At 41.3% G+C, this 15,552-nt stretch overlaps 2 protein-coding genes across 2 annotated transcripts in view; both read left to right on the plus strand.

Annotated features, from left to right (window-relative positions):
• The window catches only part of LOC133544942 (zinc finger protein 142-like), a 79,161-nt gene that overhangs the window by 30,818 nt on the left and 32,791 nt on the right, over nt 1-15,552 (plus strand). The window contains exons 7-8 of the mRNA XM_061890189.1: nt 11,095-11,307; nt 11,416-11,550. Of these exons, the coding sequence (XP_061746173.1) occupies nt 11,095-11,307; nt 11,416-11,550 (348 nt within the window). The remainder of the gene's footprint in view (nt 1-11,094; nt 11,308-11,415; nt 11,551-15,552) is intronic.
• On the plus strand, nt 1,602-13,732 carry LOC133545296 (zinc finger protein 260-like). Its single transcript, XM_061890726.1, has 2 exons — nt 1,602-2,081; nt 11,095-13,732. Exons 1-2 carry the CDS (start codon nt 1,895-1,897, stop codon nt 12,384-12,386), a joined length of 1,479 nt encoding a protein of 492 aa, XP_061746710.1. The 5' UTR covers nt 1,602-1,894; the 3' UTR covers nt 12,387-13,732.

Raw genomic sequence — 15,552 nt, forward strand, 5'->3', positions numbered from 1 at the left:
TGGTTTGTTCTGTGTGGTGTTTGTGTCTCCTCTTAATTGCTCTGTTTATTGCAGTTCTGAGTGTTGCTGGGTAAGGTTTGGTTTTGGAATTGGATTGCATTGTTATGGTATTGTTGTGTAGTGCTTTGTTGGATTGATTAAAAAAATAAATCAATTTAAAAAAAAAAAGAGAATCGATTCTGAATCGCACAACACGAGAATCGCGATTCGTATTCGAATCAATATTTTCCCACACCCCTAATATATATATAAAAATGTGTTTATATATATGTATGTATATCTAGTGTGTGTGTGTATATTCATCCATTTTCTACCGCTTATTCCCTTTGGGGTCACGGGGGGCGCTGGTGCCTATCTCAGCCACAATCAGGCGGAACGCGGTGTACACCCTGGACAAGTCGCCACCTCATCGCAGGGCCAACACAGACGGACAACATTCACACACTAGGGACCATTTGGTGTTGCTAATCAACCTATCCCCAGGTGCATGTCTTTGGAGGTGGGAGGAAGCCGGAGTACCCGGAGGGAACCCACGCAGTCACAGGGAGAACATGTGGGTTCCCTCCGGGTACTCCGGCGTTCCGACCTCAAAAGACAGGCACCTGGGGATAGGCCCCTCCCACCTCCAAAGACATGCACCTGGGGATAGGCCCCTCCCACCTCCAAAGACATGCACCTGGGGATAGGCCCCTCCCACCTCCAAAGACATGCACCTGGGGATAGGCCCCTCCCACCTCCAAAGACATGCACCTGGGGATAAGTTGATTGGTAACACTAAATTGTCCCTAGTGTGTGAATGTTGTCTGTCTATCTGTGTTGGCCCTGCGATGAGGTGGCGACTTGTCCAGGGTGTGCCCCGCCTTTCGCCCGATTGTAGCTGAGATAGGCGCCAGCGACCCCAAAAAGGGAATAAGTGGTAGAAAATGGATTGATGGATATATATATATTTAATGCATACACTTCCTTTACCTGATATATAAATTTATTTTAATACAATACATAATATTAATAAATACTTTATTGTTGTACATAAAAAGTTAAAGTAGCAATGATTGTCACACACACACTAGGTGTGGCGAAATTAATGCCTGCATTTGACCCATCACCCTTGATCACCCTCTGGGAGGTGAGGGGAGCAGTGAGCAGCAGCGGTGGCCGCGCCCGGGAATCATTTTTGGTGATTTAACCCCCAATTCCTACCCTTGATGCTGAGTGCCAAGCAGGGAGGTAATGGCTCCCATTTTTATAGTCTTTGGTAAGACTCGGCCGTTCTGTTTGGATACGCAAACAGCAGGTTTCCAATGATCTCGCACACTCTCACACAGAATCTTTATTTTGCCATGAAAACCTGAATTTAATCTTTAATTTAAACACGCTGTATGATAAATATGCGTCTGGCATTATTAGTCAAGCAGAAAGCTTGAAGCTTGTTTAAAAATGAGTTAATTATAGTCATTTTTAATCAATGATAGACTTCATTGGACGAGTGCAGTAAATATACAGTAAACGCTTAAATGACGTCATGACGCGTCGTTCCTCTGACACTCCCGCGCTTTTCACATCTCGCGAGAACAGCGCAGCGCTGCCTTGTGACGTCATGTGCTCTAACCCTCGTGGAAGCACGTCGACGGAGAAAAGAAGGGAGCCGAACGCTAATAACTCAGTCTTGTTACTTTTTCTCCAGTTTGTAAACATTCACGTCGTATAAAATACATCTTTGAGTCTTTATTTAGGGATAAGATCGTCTCGGTGCGCGAGAAGCATTTTGCCGCGTTTCGTGCTGACTTAGCTTAGCTCGCTAGTTAGCTTAGCTTGCTAGCTGCTAACAGAAGTTGTCAACACATCGCTAAGTAGAGATTAAGTGTGAGTGTCAAAGTGTTGGCATTGTGTGAAAATGAGTACATTACACATGTTGAGAGAGTTGGTGGACCAGCGACTAACTGCTGCCGCCCAAGAAATATTTGTAGTCTTGGAAAGAACGATAGCAGAATACGAGGCGGAACTTTCTAGAACAAAGGAGGAGAATAATCAACTACTGGACGCTGTCTTCAAGAAACATCAAGTTGTGCTGCACAGAACAGGTTTGTTGACTTCTTACTCTCACATCTTTACTAACTTTATGACATTTGGAATATAAAGCGTGCTCACAATGACAGACAACAAAGTGTCGGTTTGCAACTTGCTAAGTTACATTTATTTATTTTTTATAAAAACATCAACGACTAGCTTATGTTACCATTAGTGGTTTAACAGAACACACACATGTATATCTATATCCATCCATCTTCCTCCACTTATCCGAGGTCGGGTCGTGGGGGCAGCAGCCTAAGCAGAGAAGCCCAGACTTCCCTCTCCCCAGCCACTTCATCCAGCTCCTTCCAAGGGATCCCGAGGTGTTTCCAGGCCAGCCGGGAGAGATAGTCCTCCCAACATGTCCTGGGTCTTCCCTGTGGCCTCCTACCGGTCGGACGTGCCCGAAACACCTCCCTAGGGAGGCGTTCGAGTGGCATCCTGTGCAGATTCCTGAACCACCTCATCTCAGCCGCTGCTCTGAGCTCCTCCCGGATGACAGAGCTTCTCACCCTATCTCAAAAAATAAATCAATGTTTATGTATACAGCCCTAAATCAAAATAATCTCAAAGGGCTGCAAAAAAGCCTAAACGACATCCTCGGTTCAGATCCCACAAAAGGGCAAGGAACAACTCACAATCCAGTGGGATGCCAATGTGAGTGACTATGAGAAACCTTGGAGAGGACCGTGGATGTGGGGGACCTCACATCTGGTGTCCACCTCTAGTGGACACCAGATGTAATAGACGTCGATTGGGTCTAGCATAATATTGTGAAAGTCCAGTCCGTAGTGTGTCTATCATAATAGTGAGAGTGCAGTCAATAGTGGATCCAACATAATAGTGTGAGAGTCCAGTCCGTAGTGGATCTAACATTATATTGTGAAAGTCCAGTCCGTAGTGGATCTAACATAATATTGTGAAAGTCCAGTCCGTAGTGGGTCTAACATAATAGTGAGAGTCCAGTCCATAGTGGATCTAACATAATAGTGAGAGTCCAGTCCATAGTGGATCTAACTTAATAGTGAGAGTCCAGTCCATAGTGGATCTAACAATAGTGTGAGAGTCCAGTCCATAGTGGATTTAACATAATAGTGTGAGAGTCCAGTCCATAGTGGTGCCAGCAGGAGACCATCCGGAGCGACGCAGAGATGTCCCCAACCGATGCACAGGCAAGCGGTCCACACCGGGTCCCGACTCTGGATAGCCAAGCACTCCATCCATGGTCTCTCTAAGACCCATGTAGTTTAGTTTATTAAGGATCCCCATTAGTCTACACCGCAGTGGAGACTATGTGTTCTGGGGTCCAGGCAAAAAAACATCAAACACTATCACAAAACAAAATATTACAATGCAGTACAACATGATCAAATAATAAATTGTTGTAATACAAAAATAGCAACAACAAAGAACCAAAAAAAACTACTTCGAGTTTACATAATAATGTTCATACCAAAGATAAAACCAGCGATATAAAAAAATATATATGTGTGTGTATATATATATATATATATATATATATATAAACAAACCCCTTTTCCATACGAGTTGGGAAATTGTGTTAGGTGTAAATATAAACAGAATACAATGATTTGCAAATCCTTTTCAACCCATATTCAGTTAAATATGCTACAAAGACAACATATTTGATGTTCAAACTCATAAACTTTATTTATTTTTTTGCAAATAATAATTAACTTAGAATTTCATGGCTGCAACACGTGCCAAAGTAGTTGGGAAAGGGCATGTTCACCACTGTGTTACATCAGTCCTTCAACAGTCCGGGGTCTCCGCTGTCGTATTTTACGCTTCATAATGTGCCACACATTTTCCATGGGAGACAGGTCTGGACTGCAGGTGGCCCACGTAGGTACCCGAACTCTTTTTTTGCAAAGCCACGCTGTTGTAACACGTGGCTTGGCATTGTCTCGTTGAAATAAGCAGGGGCGTCCATGAAAAAGACTACGCTTGGATGGCAGCATATGTTGTTCCAAAACCTGTATGTACCTTTCAGCATTAATGGTGCCTTCACAGATGTGTAAGTTACCCATGCCTTGGGCACTAATGCACCCCCATACCATCACAGATGCTGGCTTTACAACTTTACGTGGATAACATTCTGGATTGTTCGCTTCCCCTTTGGTCCGGATGACACAATGTTGAATATTTTCAAAAACAATTTGAAATGTGGACTCGTTAGACCACATAACACTTTTCCACTTTGCATCAGTCCATCTTAGATGATCTCGGGCCCAGAGAAGCCGCCGGCGTTTCTGGGTGTTGTTGATAATTGGCTTTGGCTTTGCATAGTAGAGCTTTAACTTGCACTTACAGATGTAGCGACCAAATGTATTTAGTGACAGTGGTTTCCTGAAGTGTTCCTGAGCCCATGTGGTGATATCCTTTAGAGATTGATGTCGGTTTTTGATACAGTGCCGTCTGAGTGATTGAAGGTCACGGTCATTCAATGTTGGTTTCCGGCCATTACTTGGAGTGATTTCTCCAGATTCTCTGAACCTCTTGATGATATTATGGAGCGTAGATGTTGAAATCCCTAAATTTCTTGCAATTGCACTTTGAGAAAGGTTGTTCTTAAACTGTTTGACTATTTGCTCACGCACTTGTGGACAAAGGGGTGTACCTCGCCCCATCCTTTCTTGTGAAAGAATGAGCATTTTTTGGGAAGCTGTTTTTATAGCCAATCATGGCGCCCACCTGTTCCTAATTAGCCTGCACACCTGTGGGATGTTCCAAATAAGTGTTTGATGAGCATTCCTCCACTTTTATCAGTGTTTGCCACCTTTCCCAACTTATTCGTCACGTGTTGCTGGCATCAAGTTAATGGTTATTTGCAAAAAAGTTGTATGAACATCAAATATGTTGTCTTTGTAGCATATTCAACTGAATATGGCTTGAAAAGGATTTGCAAATCATTGTATTCTGTTTATATTTACATCTAACACAACTCCTATGGAAACGGGGTTTGTATAGAACTACTTTTTTTGCCATAGACCAGGGGTGTCCAAACTTTTTCCACTGAGGGCCGCACACTGAATCATCAAAGCAAGCGGGGTCATTTATTTAAAAAAACTATACAATATATGTATAAAAAATATACATTTAGGCCTCCACTCAGAATTGATCCCGGTGACCCTGGTAAAAATAAAATGTTAAAAATGTGTCATTATTCAGTATTATTATTTTTATTATTATTCAGGTTTTAAATCTCTAGATCAACATTAGGTCTATCTGTCAATATGATGTTTTTAAAGATTTAAGTTGTATGCTCTTTTTGTCAAAGAAAAACATGTTTTTTTATTGGAAAAAAAACACACAATATGCAATATTTTCACCCAATAAAATTTATAAGTAGAATGTTTGAGATTAAATAATATTTGGAGCCGTAAAGAAGTAAACAACTCATAACACCATTGATTTTAATTCACTATTATTTTTCGTGCAATGACACTTAAAAACAAAACACACTGATCCAAAAGGGTCCTACTCATTAAAGTGTTGAAAAAAATTATATATATTTTTTTTTTACTGTTTACTTTTAACACAATGGCCTCGAGATGAACTTCAGATCTATCAGTCAATTATAAAAAAAATGTTTTTTTTGTTTTAGGCCATTCTTTAAAAAAAAAACAGCTCAGTTTTTTATATGGCAAACACAAAATATCCAACATTTGCCCCCAAAAATATCTCCAAGTGGAATATTTAATGTGAGGTAATTGGAGCCTTGAATAGGTCAATAGTAGATTTTGATTCACTATTTTTTAAAGAAAGAAACAGCCTGCATGGCTGCTTTGTGTTATTAGAGTAAACATTGCAACATGTTCTTGTTACATTTCACCTGTTTGCTCTTTTATATTACTTTTATGTTTTTAATTTTTTTCCAAAGTGTGTTTAAAATGTGTTGTGGGGCCGTTAAAAAATGACCTGCGGGCCGCACTTTGGACACCCCTGCCATGGACAGTTGGCCGCTAACACAGGATTGACTGTGTTATAGCTTTTATATTCACGTGTTAATTTATCGTGACCAGCCCCCTAAAACCATGTCAAAATCTCCCCAATCTTGTTCCGTACATATATATATAATATATATTATTGATATTTGTGCTGGATTGTGATGCAAAAATGTGTTTGTCCAATTATATTTCTAATGTTAATAATGTTTCATAATTCATTACCAGCCCCAAAGCCTCCCCAAACTTGTCCCTATCGTTTGTGCTACCTCTGTGCTGCAAACATTTTTAATCAAACGATATTTTTCACGTTAACGTTTTAGAATTATCAATTTAGTTATTATCCATAACCAGCACCCTTCACCCCCCCACCACTTTGTCAAAATCTCAACTTCTACTTGTATAGAATATTTTCACAGAGCATTAAAAACTGTTCACAACCTTTGAAAAATATATATTATCATTTATAATTAGAGCCTTCAAAACATGAAATAACAGCCATTTAGTCACCATTTCAGTGGCCTGTAGTTATGTTCTTCCGTAGATTACAGTACTCACTCATAGCATCACCCGGCCACCACAACATGAACACTATGCGGAAATAACCAGACAATACATCTAAATGCGACAACAAATATCTATATTTCATATGCATAATTTAGTGTATTCTGCGGACTATATAGTGTGCTGCTATTTAAGTGACACCCATAATATTTTAGACATGTTCGTTGTGAAATGAGGTATTTACGCATAAATATTTTGTAAATGTACTTACATGCCTTATTTCCTGTAACGCGGCAGTAAAACGGCCGATTAAACAAAACAGAAGTCATCGTCATGGACCCACGAGCTGCGCAAGCTAGCTCTCCAATCAGCTAAACAGACTGAATAACTCCACGGTGGCGTTTTGGCAAATTTACTGAGGAATTTGTGAAACTGACACAATACGAAAATAATGCCGTTGTAAGTTAATAATACAAACAAAGGCGCTCTTAACTTTGTTAACATATTAGCTAATGATGTTAGCTTCGTTACATTGCGATAGCACATACAAATATGCATGACAACACTCTTACAGACATCACACGTGGGATGGTTTCTTAAGTAAGAGTTGTTTTAGTTATATTGTAAAACTTACAAACCTTGCTTAGAGTGATGGATGAAGTATCCACACGAGTAGAAACGCTATGGTTGACCAGAAGAGACAAGTTACATTCTAACTTCCTGGTCAAAGCTCAGTCTAAACAGAAGGACAATGAAGTCATCTAAAAATGACGCCATGGCACAAACAATAACACACTTATTCAGTGTCTGCTTGTTTTTTTTAAAGTATTTGCATGATGGCCATAAGCAAAGAAAAATCCATAAATTAGCCGCACTGTTTTTAAGCCACAGGGTTCAAAGTGTAGGGAAAAAAAGTGCGGCTTAAAGTCCGCAATGTTAATATTAGCTTCCATGTCCCTTGGCAAGTTTCATTGCAATAAGGCGATTTTGGTAGCCATCCACAAGCTTCTGCTTACATTGTTTGACCACTCCTCTTGACAAAATTGGTGCAGTTCAGCGAAATGTGTTGGTTTCTGACATGGACTTGTTTCTTCAGTATTGCCCACACGTTTAAGTCAGGACTTTGGGAAGGCCATTCTAAAACTTTCATTCTAGTCTGATTTAGCCATTCCTTTACCACTTTTGACGTGTGTTTGGGTTCCTGTTGGAACACCCAACTGCGCCCAAGACCCGTCCCCATGATTTTGGGATGTCCTGAAGAATTTGGAGGTAGTCCTCCTTTTTCATTGTCCCATTTACTCTCTGTAAAGCACCAGTTCCATTGGCAGCAAAACAGCCCCAGAGCATAATACTACCACCACCATGCTTGACAGTAGGCATGGTGTTACTGGGATTTAAGGCCTCACCCTTTCTCCTCTAAACATATTGCTGGGTATTGTGAGAAGTTGTGGCCTGCTGCAAAACATCAAATAGTTTTCTCCTTCGCTGTATACTTTGAGTGTGGGGACAAGTGTCTCCAATATTGTCCACACCTGTCTCCATCTAAACACAGCAGCGTCTCTTAAACACACGGCAGGAAGTGAGGGAAAATGAGCTTAAACCAAGCGCTTGGCTCCGTTTACTCCGAGGGGAAATCTCCGCAGCAAAGTCTGTGTCGTTGGTCCGCCATGATTATCAAGCCAAACACCGCTAGACTTCCACTTGCCCAAAATGCAATAATAAACGACGGCTTTTTTGGTCGTTAAAGAAATAAACAGTGTTTCTAACCGTCGGTGAGTAACTTCCTTCTTAATAAATGGAAGCATTATGTCTGAACTGAACACTTATAAGATACTAAGAGTTGTACTATCTGTTTGAGACCCCTGTAGTGTCACTATGATAGAGTGTAGTGTCACTATGATTGATAATATAATAATAATACGATATGTAACTACGAGCTTCATTCACAGACAGAGCGGTCGAGCGAGTCAAAAGCCGGAAAAAATAAATAAATATATATATATATATATTTTTTTTTTTTACACATTTGTGGAAGCCGTAATTCTTTCGTGGTGGGCCGCCACAAATAAATGAATGTGTGGGAAACCCTGGATTTCCTCCTGCAGCTCAAAAAGGCAGCTGTGATCTTGGCTCCTCCATTGGCTTCTGTCAGAGACACTGGCGGTCACCTCAGCCATCCGACCTCGAGGTATGTCTTTAAAATCTCAATAAAACACTATTAAAACAACAAGCAGATAAGAGATCTTCCAGAATTATCCTAGTAAATGTGTCTAATTACATCTGAAACGCTCACACTGCCGCCTCCCGGAGCCGTCGCTTTTTTTTTTTTTTTTCTAGTCCTTCACTATCAATATCCTCACACACAAATCTTTCATCCTCGCTCGAATTAATGGGGAACTTGTCGCTTTGGTACGATTTGCTCTTACTGCTGGTGGCTCCCATTATAAAAAATGTTCAGATGTGAGGAGCCCTACAACCCGTGACGTCACGCATACATCATCTGCTACTTCCGGTACAGGCAGGGCTTTTTTATTAGCGACCAAAAGTTGAAAACTTTATCGTGGATGTTCTCTACTAAATCCTTTCAGCAAAAATATGGCAATATGGCCAAATGATCAAGTATGACACATAGAATGGACCTGCTATCCCCGTTTAAATAAGAACATCTCATTTCAGTAGGCCTTTAAGTGTAGTGTCACTATCATAAAGTGTAGTGTCACTATCATACAGTGTAGTGTCACTATCATAAAGTATAGTGACACTATCAAAGTTTAGTGTACCATCATAAAGTTAGTGTCACTATCACAAAAGTGTAGTGTCACTATCTTATTAAAGTTTAACGTCACTATCATTAAGTGTAGATTCACTATCATAAAGTGTAGTGTCACTATCATAAAGTTTAATGTCACCCATAAAGTGTACTGTCACTATCATCAAGTGTAGTGTCCCTATCATAAAGTGTAGTGTCACTATCATACAGTGTAGTGTCACTATCATAAAGTATAGTGACACTATCAAAGTTTAGTGTACCATCATAAAGTTAGTGTCACTATCACAAAAGTGTAGTGTCACTATCTTATTAAAGTTTAACGTCACTATCATTAAGTGTAGATTCACTATCATAAAGTGTAGTGTCACTATCATAAAGTTTAATGTCACCCATAAAGTGTACTGTCACTATCATCAAGTGTAGTGTCCCTATCATTAAGTGTAGTTCCATTATCATAAAGTGTAGTGTCACCATCATAAAGTTAATGTCCTTATCATAAAGTTTAGTGTCACCAACATAAAGTTTAGTGTCACCATCATAAAGTTTAGTGTCACTATCACAAAAGTGTAGTGTCACTATCTTAAAGTTTAATGTCACTATAATAAAGTTTAGTGTCACTATCATTAAGTGTAATGTCACTGTCATAAAATGTAGTGTCACATCATAAAGTTAAGTGTCACATCATAAAGTTAAGTGTCACATCATAAAGTTAAGTGTCAGTACCATTAAGTGTAGTGTCACTATCATAAAGTTTAGTGTCTCTATCATAAAGTGTAGAGTCACTATTAAGTGAGTGTCAGCATGAATAAGTGTGGTGTCACTGTGATAAAGTGACACTACATTTGTTCTCACTGCAGAGCACTCTGAGTGTCTGGAAAAGTGCTAAATTACTTAAGCAACTCTTTGAATTTTTGACCACTCTTGACAAAATTGGTGCAGTTCAGCTAAATGTGTTGGTTGACATGCACTTGTTTCTTCAGCATTGTCCACACGTTTATTAAGTCAGGACTTTTGGAAGGCCATTCTAAAACCTTCATTTTCGCCTGATTTAGCCATTCCTTTACCACTTTTGATGTGTGTTTGGGGTCATTGTCCTGTTGGAACACCCAACTGCGCCCAAGACCCAACCTCTGGGCTGATGATTTTGGAGGTAATCCTCCTCTTTCATTGTCCCATTCACTCTCTGTCCCATTAGCAGCAAAACAGGCCCAGAGCATAATACTACCACCACCATGCCTAACGGTAGCCCTGGTGTTCCTGGGATTAAAGGCCTCTCTTTTTCTCCTCCAAACATATTGTTGGGTATTATGGACTTTATGCTGTGCTCAGTGCGCCCTGGCCTTTTCCCCTGCCGACCACTGAGGGACCTGTTTTTATTTGTAATTCATGGTGTGTACTTCTGCCCCATCACCTTTTGTTGTTTTTTATAATTCTACCTTGCCTCCCGTCTCTGCATCCTGGAGTTGCATCCTTGATCGGTTGTAAACAAAAACAGGCCCAGAGCATAATACTACCACCACCATGCTCGACGGTAGAAATGGTGTTCCTGGTCTAAACATATTGCTGGGTATTGTGGCCAAACAGCTCCATTTTTGTTTCATCTGACATCACATGGACAAAGATCACACCTTCCGAAAGAAAATTCTGTGGACAGAATTATGTTCCTTACAAGTGTTTGTAAACTTTTGATGGCGACTGTATGTTGGTGCCGGACAATGTCTCATGTGACTGAGCAAAACTGGCCTTCTCTAAAGCACGCGTTTGTCTTCTCGTGTCCCGCAGACGTCGCTGATGAACATCTTGTCCACCTGCGGGAGGAAGAACCACCACCCTTGTGCATAAAAGAGGAAGAAGAGGTACCACAGCCCCCGAACATTAAAGAGGAAGTGGAGGAACACGGCATCAGTCAGGAGGGAGAGCATATTGAAGGACGGGCGGAGTCCCCAGCGACTGGTGTCCCTGTGAAGGGTGAAGATGACGAGGTCAAAGGTGAAAGTGAGGAGAAGATGGAGGCGGAATCTCCAACACAACACATGACAACAGAAGCTGATGGAGACCACTGTGGAGGATCACAAGCAGACAAGATCTCAGCTCCACTATCAGATAGTGAGGACACCACCTCACACTCTTCTAAAACTGATAGTGAGGACACGTTTTACCCTCCTGACACTGATGATGAAGACTCTACAGACGACAAGACATGGGACCCGGACAGCCCTCCCTGGAAATGTCCTCACTGTGACAAACGTTTTGGCCTCAAAAACTCCCTAAACAGACACATAAAAAATCACACCGGAGAGAAACCGTTCCCGTGCTCGGCGTGCAGTCAAGTATTCAGCCTAAAAGCAGACCTGATAAAACACGCGAAAATTCACACTCGAGAGAAACCTCTTTCTTGCTCATTGTGCGGCGTACGTTTCACACAGAGTGTAAGCTTGAAAAGACACATGCTAAGGCACACTGGAGTGAAACCATTTTTCTGTTCGGTGTGTGGGACGGGCTTCTCTAGAAAGGACAGATTGAACAACCACATGACAACACACACGGGAGAAAAACCTTTTCCCTGCGCAACCTGCGGCATGCGTTTTTCAAGGAAGGACTATTTGAAAGAGCATACAAGGAAACACACCGGGGAAAAACCTTTTTCCTGCTCAACCTGTGGTTTATGTTTTATTCGGAGGATCCAATTGAAAGAGCACACCAGAACGCACACCGGAGAAAAACCCTTTTCCTGTTCTGTGTGTGATTCCAACTTCGTCCGAGAGGGTAGTTTGAAAATCCACATGAGAATGCACACCGGAGAAAAACCGTTCTCCTGTGCAACCTGTGGTCGGAGTTTTTCAAGGAAGGGCCATTTGAGTTGTCACACGAGAATACACACTGGGGGGAAAGTGCTGAGTTGCAGTGTGTGCGACGAAACATTCTATCACCAGTACCAACTCAACAAACACCAGTGTGCTGGTGGGAACAGCGGCACTAAAATAAAAAAGCGCTCCGCGGCCCTCCACCAGGATCCGGATGCTGATCAGGACCAACATCGAAATGTGATCACTTGTTCCTTAACCAATTTCTGACATGTCCCGGCACTGATATTCAACCAGACTTAAGTTTTATTTTGTTATGACACAAAGTACCTACCTGACAGTCAAACAAAGTTCCTTTTAGTTACTTTTCACTTCAATAGAAAACTTGAAAATATGTAAAATAGTCCTGCACCTGGCAGCTGCGGTCAATCCCCCGGCAATCGGCACACCTGAAGTTGATCAGAGGTTCTGCCTTCAAAAGCCTGCACAACCTGCTTTTCCGGGCCAGAACGTAGTCTTCTGTTCAAGTACACTAGCCCTTCGTTCCCGAATTTCCAGCTGTGCGCCTCGTCTCACCCCGCGTTTCCTCTGCTTCCCTGACTGCCTCTTGGATCTCGACCTCCCGCTTGGACACGGACCTTCTGTGAAGACCTCAACGGCGGAGCAGGCGTCAGACGGTAGATGTATGAACCACCCCCTTACCCCCTGGCTGCGATGGCGGAAGAAGGCACCCCCACATACATGTGGGCCCAGTTACGGGGAAATAACGACCCAAAACATGAACGAATAGAATAGGGTCCACAGTTGTCTTCGACTCCATGCCACTGGACCCTGACCAAGGATCGTGTGGTGACTGCACCATCTCCCCACAAATACTCACACTCGCTTACAGTGACTGCCGATGATGATATATGATACTTCATAAAGTTAAATAATATGGCCCCTTGTGGTCTGTGCCGTCTACTCCCCTTCACCCCTTGTACACAACACTTCTTTATGATAGACATTTTTGTTTGTACGAGCAATTTTAAACCAGTGCTGTACCCTTTGCATGTGACCTTGTCGAATAAGATTTCTGTTTTTTCATAAATAATTGCTCTGAATCCTTGAGACGGTCAATCTGGGCACCCCAGTTCCAAGTTGCCAGTCGGGCTCCTTTTTATGCCAGCCCTGCCCCTTCTGTCAGTGCTGGATCATTCCTTTCCCTTGCTTCGTGATCGTTGTTTCGCTTGCGCCTGTATTGGCAGGTTTCCCGTGCACTCCCCAGCTGCACCGTTTCTACCTTGCTTTTCACGTAGAGTAAAGTGAACCACCGAACGTAACAATAAGAATGTACAGTATTTACCTTGGAGACTGGCCTTCTACGGTCTCTCCCTCCAGCTGCTTCTTTGTCATACATGCCGTCAGCAGCTTGTACATACTTTCATGGATAAATGTTTGCCTTTTAAACATCTGCTCTGTCAGGACAAGAAAACTTGCAATGTTGTGTTAGTAAGTCTTGAGTAAGATGATCAAAGTGATGTTTGACAATCAGACACTGTTATTATGCTAATAGGCCATTTTATTCTTAAATGATCAATTAAATTAATTTCATGGCACAGCATGTCTATATATGTATGTGCATATATATATATATATATATATATATATATATATATATATATATATATATGTATATATATGTATATGTAATATATATCATTATATATATGTATGTATATATATATATATATATATAATTACCATGTATTGATTAACGTGGACCCCGACTTAAACAAGTTGAAAAACTTATTCGGGTGTTACCATTTAGTGGTCAATTGTACGGAATATGTACTGTACTGTGCAATCTACTAATAAAAGTATCAATCAATCAAAAATCAATATGTATATGTGTGTGTGTGTGTGTTAGGGCTGTGAATCTTTGGGTGTCCCACGATTCGATTCAATATCAATTCTTGGGGTCGCGATTCGATTTTATATCGATTTTTTTCGATTCAACGCGATTCTCGATTAAAAAATGATATTCAAAAGGATTGTGTATTCATTCAATACATAGGATTTCAGCAGGATCTACCCCAGTCTGCTGACATGCTGGCAGATTAGTAGATTTAAAAAAAAAGAAGAAGAAGCTTTTATTATTGTAAAGGACAATGTTTTATCAACTGATTCCAATAATGTAAATTTGTTTGAACTATTAAACATTGGACACAGTGTGTTGTCAAGCTTATGAGATGCCATGCAAGTGTAAGCCACTGTGACATGAGGGATTTTTTATCACTGCTATGCTGAAATGATAACTAATATTGATACTGTTGTTGATAATATTCATTTTTGTTTCACTACTTTTGGTTTGTTCTGTGTGGTGTTTGTGTCTCCTCTTAATTGCTCTGTTTATTGCAGTTCTGAGTGTTGCTGGGTAAGGTTTGGTTTTGGAATTGGATTGCATTGTTATGGTATTGTTGTGTAGTGCTTTGTTGGATTGATTAAAAAAATAAATCAATTTAAAAAAAAAAAGAGAATCGATTCTGAATCGCACAACACGAGAATCGCGATTCGTATTCGAATCAATATTTTCCCACACCCCTAATATATATATAAAAATGTGTTTATATATATGTATGTATATCTAGTGTGTGTGTGTATATTCATCCATTTTCTACCGCTTATTCCCTTTGGGGTCACGGGGGGCGCTGGTGCCTATCTCAGCCACAATCAGGCGGAACGCGGTGTACACCCTGGACAAGTCGCCACCTCATCGCAGGGCCAACACAGACGGACAACATTCACACACTAGGGACCATTTGGTGTTGCTAATCAACCTATCCCCAGGTGCATGTCTTTGGAGGTGGGAGGAAGCCGGAGTACCCGGAGGGAACCCACGCAGTCACAGGGAGAACATGTGGGTTCCCTCCGGGTACTCCGGCGTTCCGACCTCAAAAGACAGGCACCTGGGGATAGGCCCCTCCCACCTCCAAAGACATGCACCTGGGGATAGGCCCCTCCCACCTCCAAAGACATGCACCTGGGGATAGGCCCCTCCCACCTCCAAAGACATGCACCTGGGGATAGGCCCCTCCCACCTCCAAAGACATGCACCTGGGGATAAGTTGATTGGTAACACTAAATTGTCCCTAGTGTGTGAATGTTGTCTGTCTATCTGTGTTGGCCCTGCGATGAGGTGGCGACTTGTCCAGGGTGTGCCCCGCCTTTCGCCCGATTGTAGCTGAGATAGGCGCCAGCGACCCCAAAAAGGGAATAAGTGGTAGAAAATGGATTGATGGATATATATATATTTAATGCATACACTTCCTTTACCTGATATATAAATTTATTTTAATACAATACATAATATTAATAAATACTTTATTGTTGTACATAAAAAGTTAAAGTAGCAATGATTGTCACACACACACTAGGTGTGGCGAAATTAATGCCT

Source organism: Nerophis ophidion, linkage group LG28 (assembly GCF_033978795.1).
Source record: "Nerophis ophidion isolate RoL-2023_Sa linkage group LG28, RoL_Noph_v1.0, whole genome shotgun sequence".
Classification (NCBI taxonomy): Eukaryota; Metazoa; Chordata; class Actinopteri; order Syngnathiformes; family Syngnathidae; genus Nerophis; species Nerophis ophidion.

Bases quoted from the DNA above. Each gene is read 5' to 3' on its own strand.
- LOC133545296 (XM_061890726.1), top strand. From the start codon at position 1,895: ATGAGTACATTACACATGTTGAGAGAGTTGGTGGACCAGCGACTAACT. The intron at 2,082-11,094 runs GTTTGTTGACTT...CGTGTCCCGCAG, and splicing joins AGTTGTGCTGCACAGAACAG to ACGTCGCTGATGAACATCTT.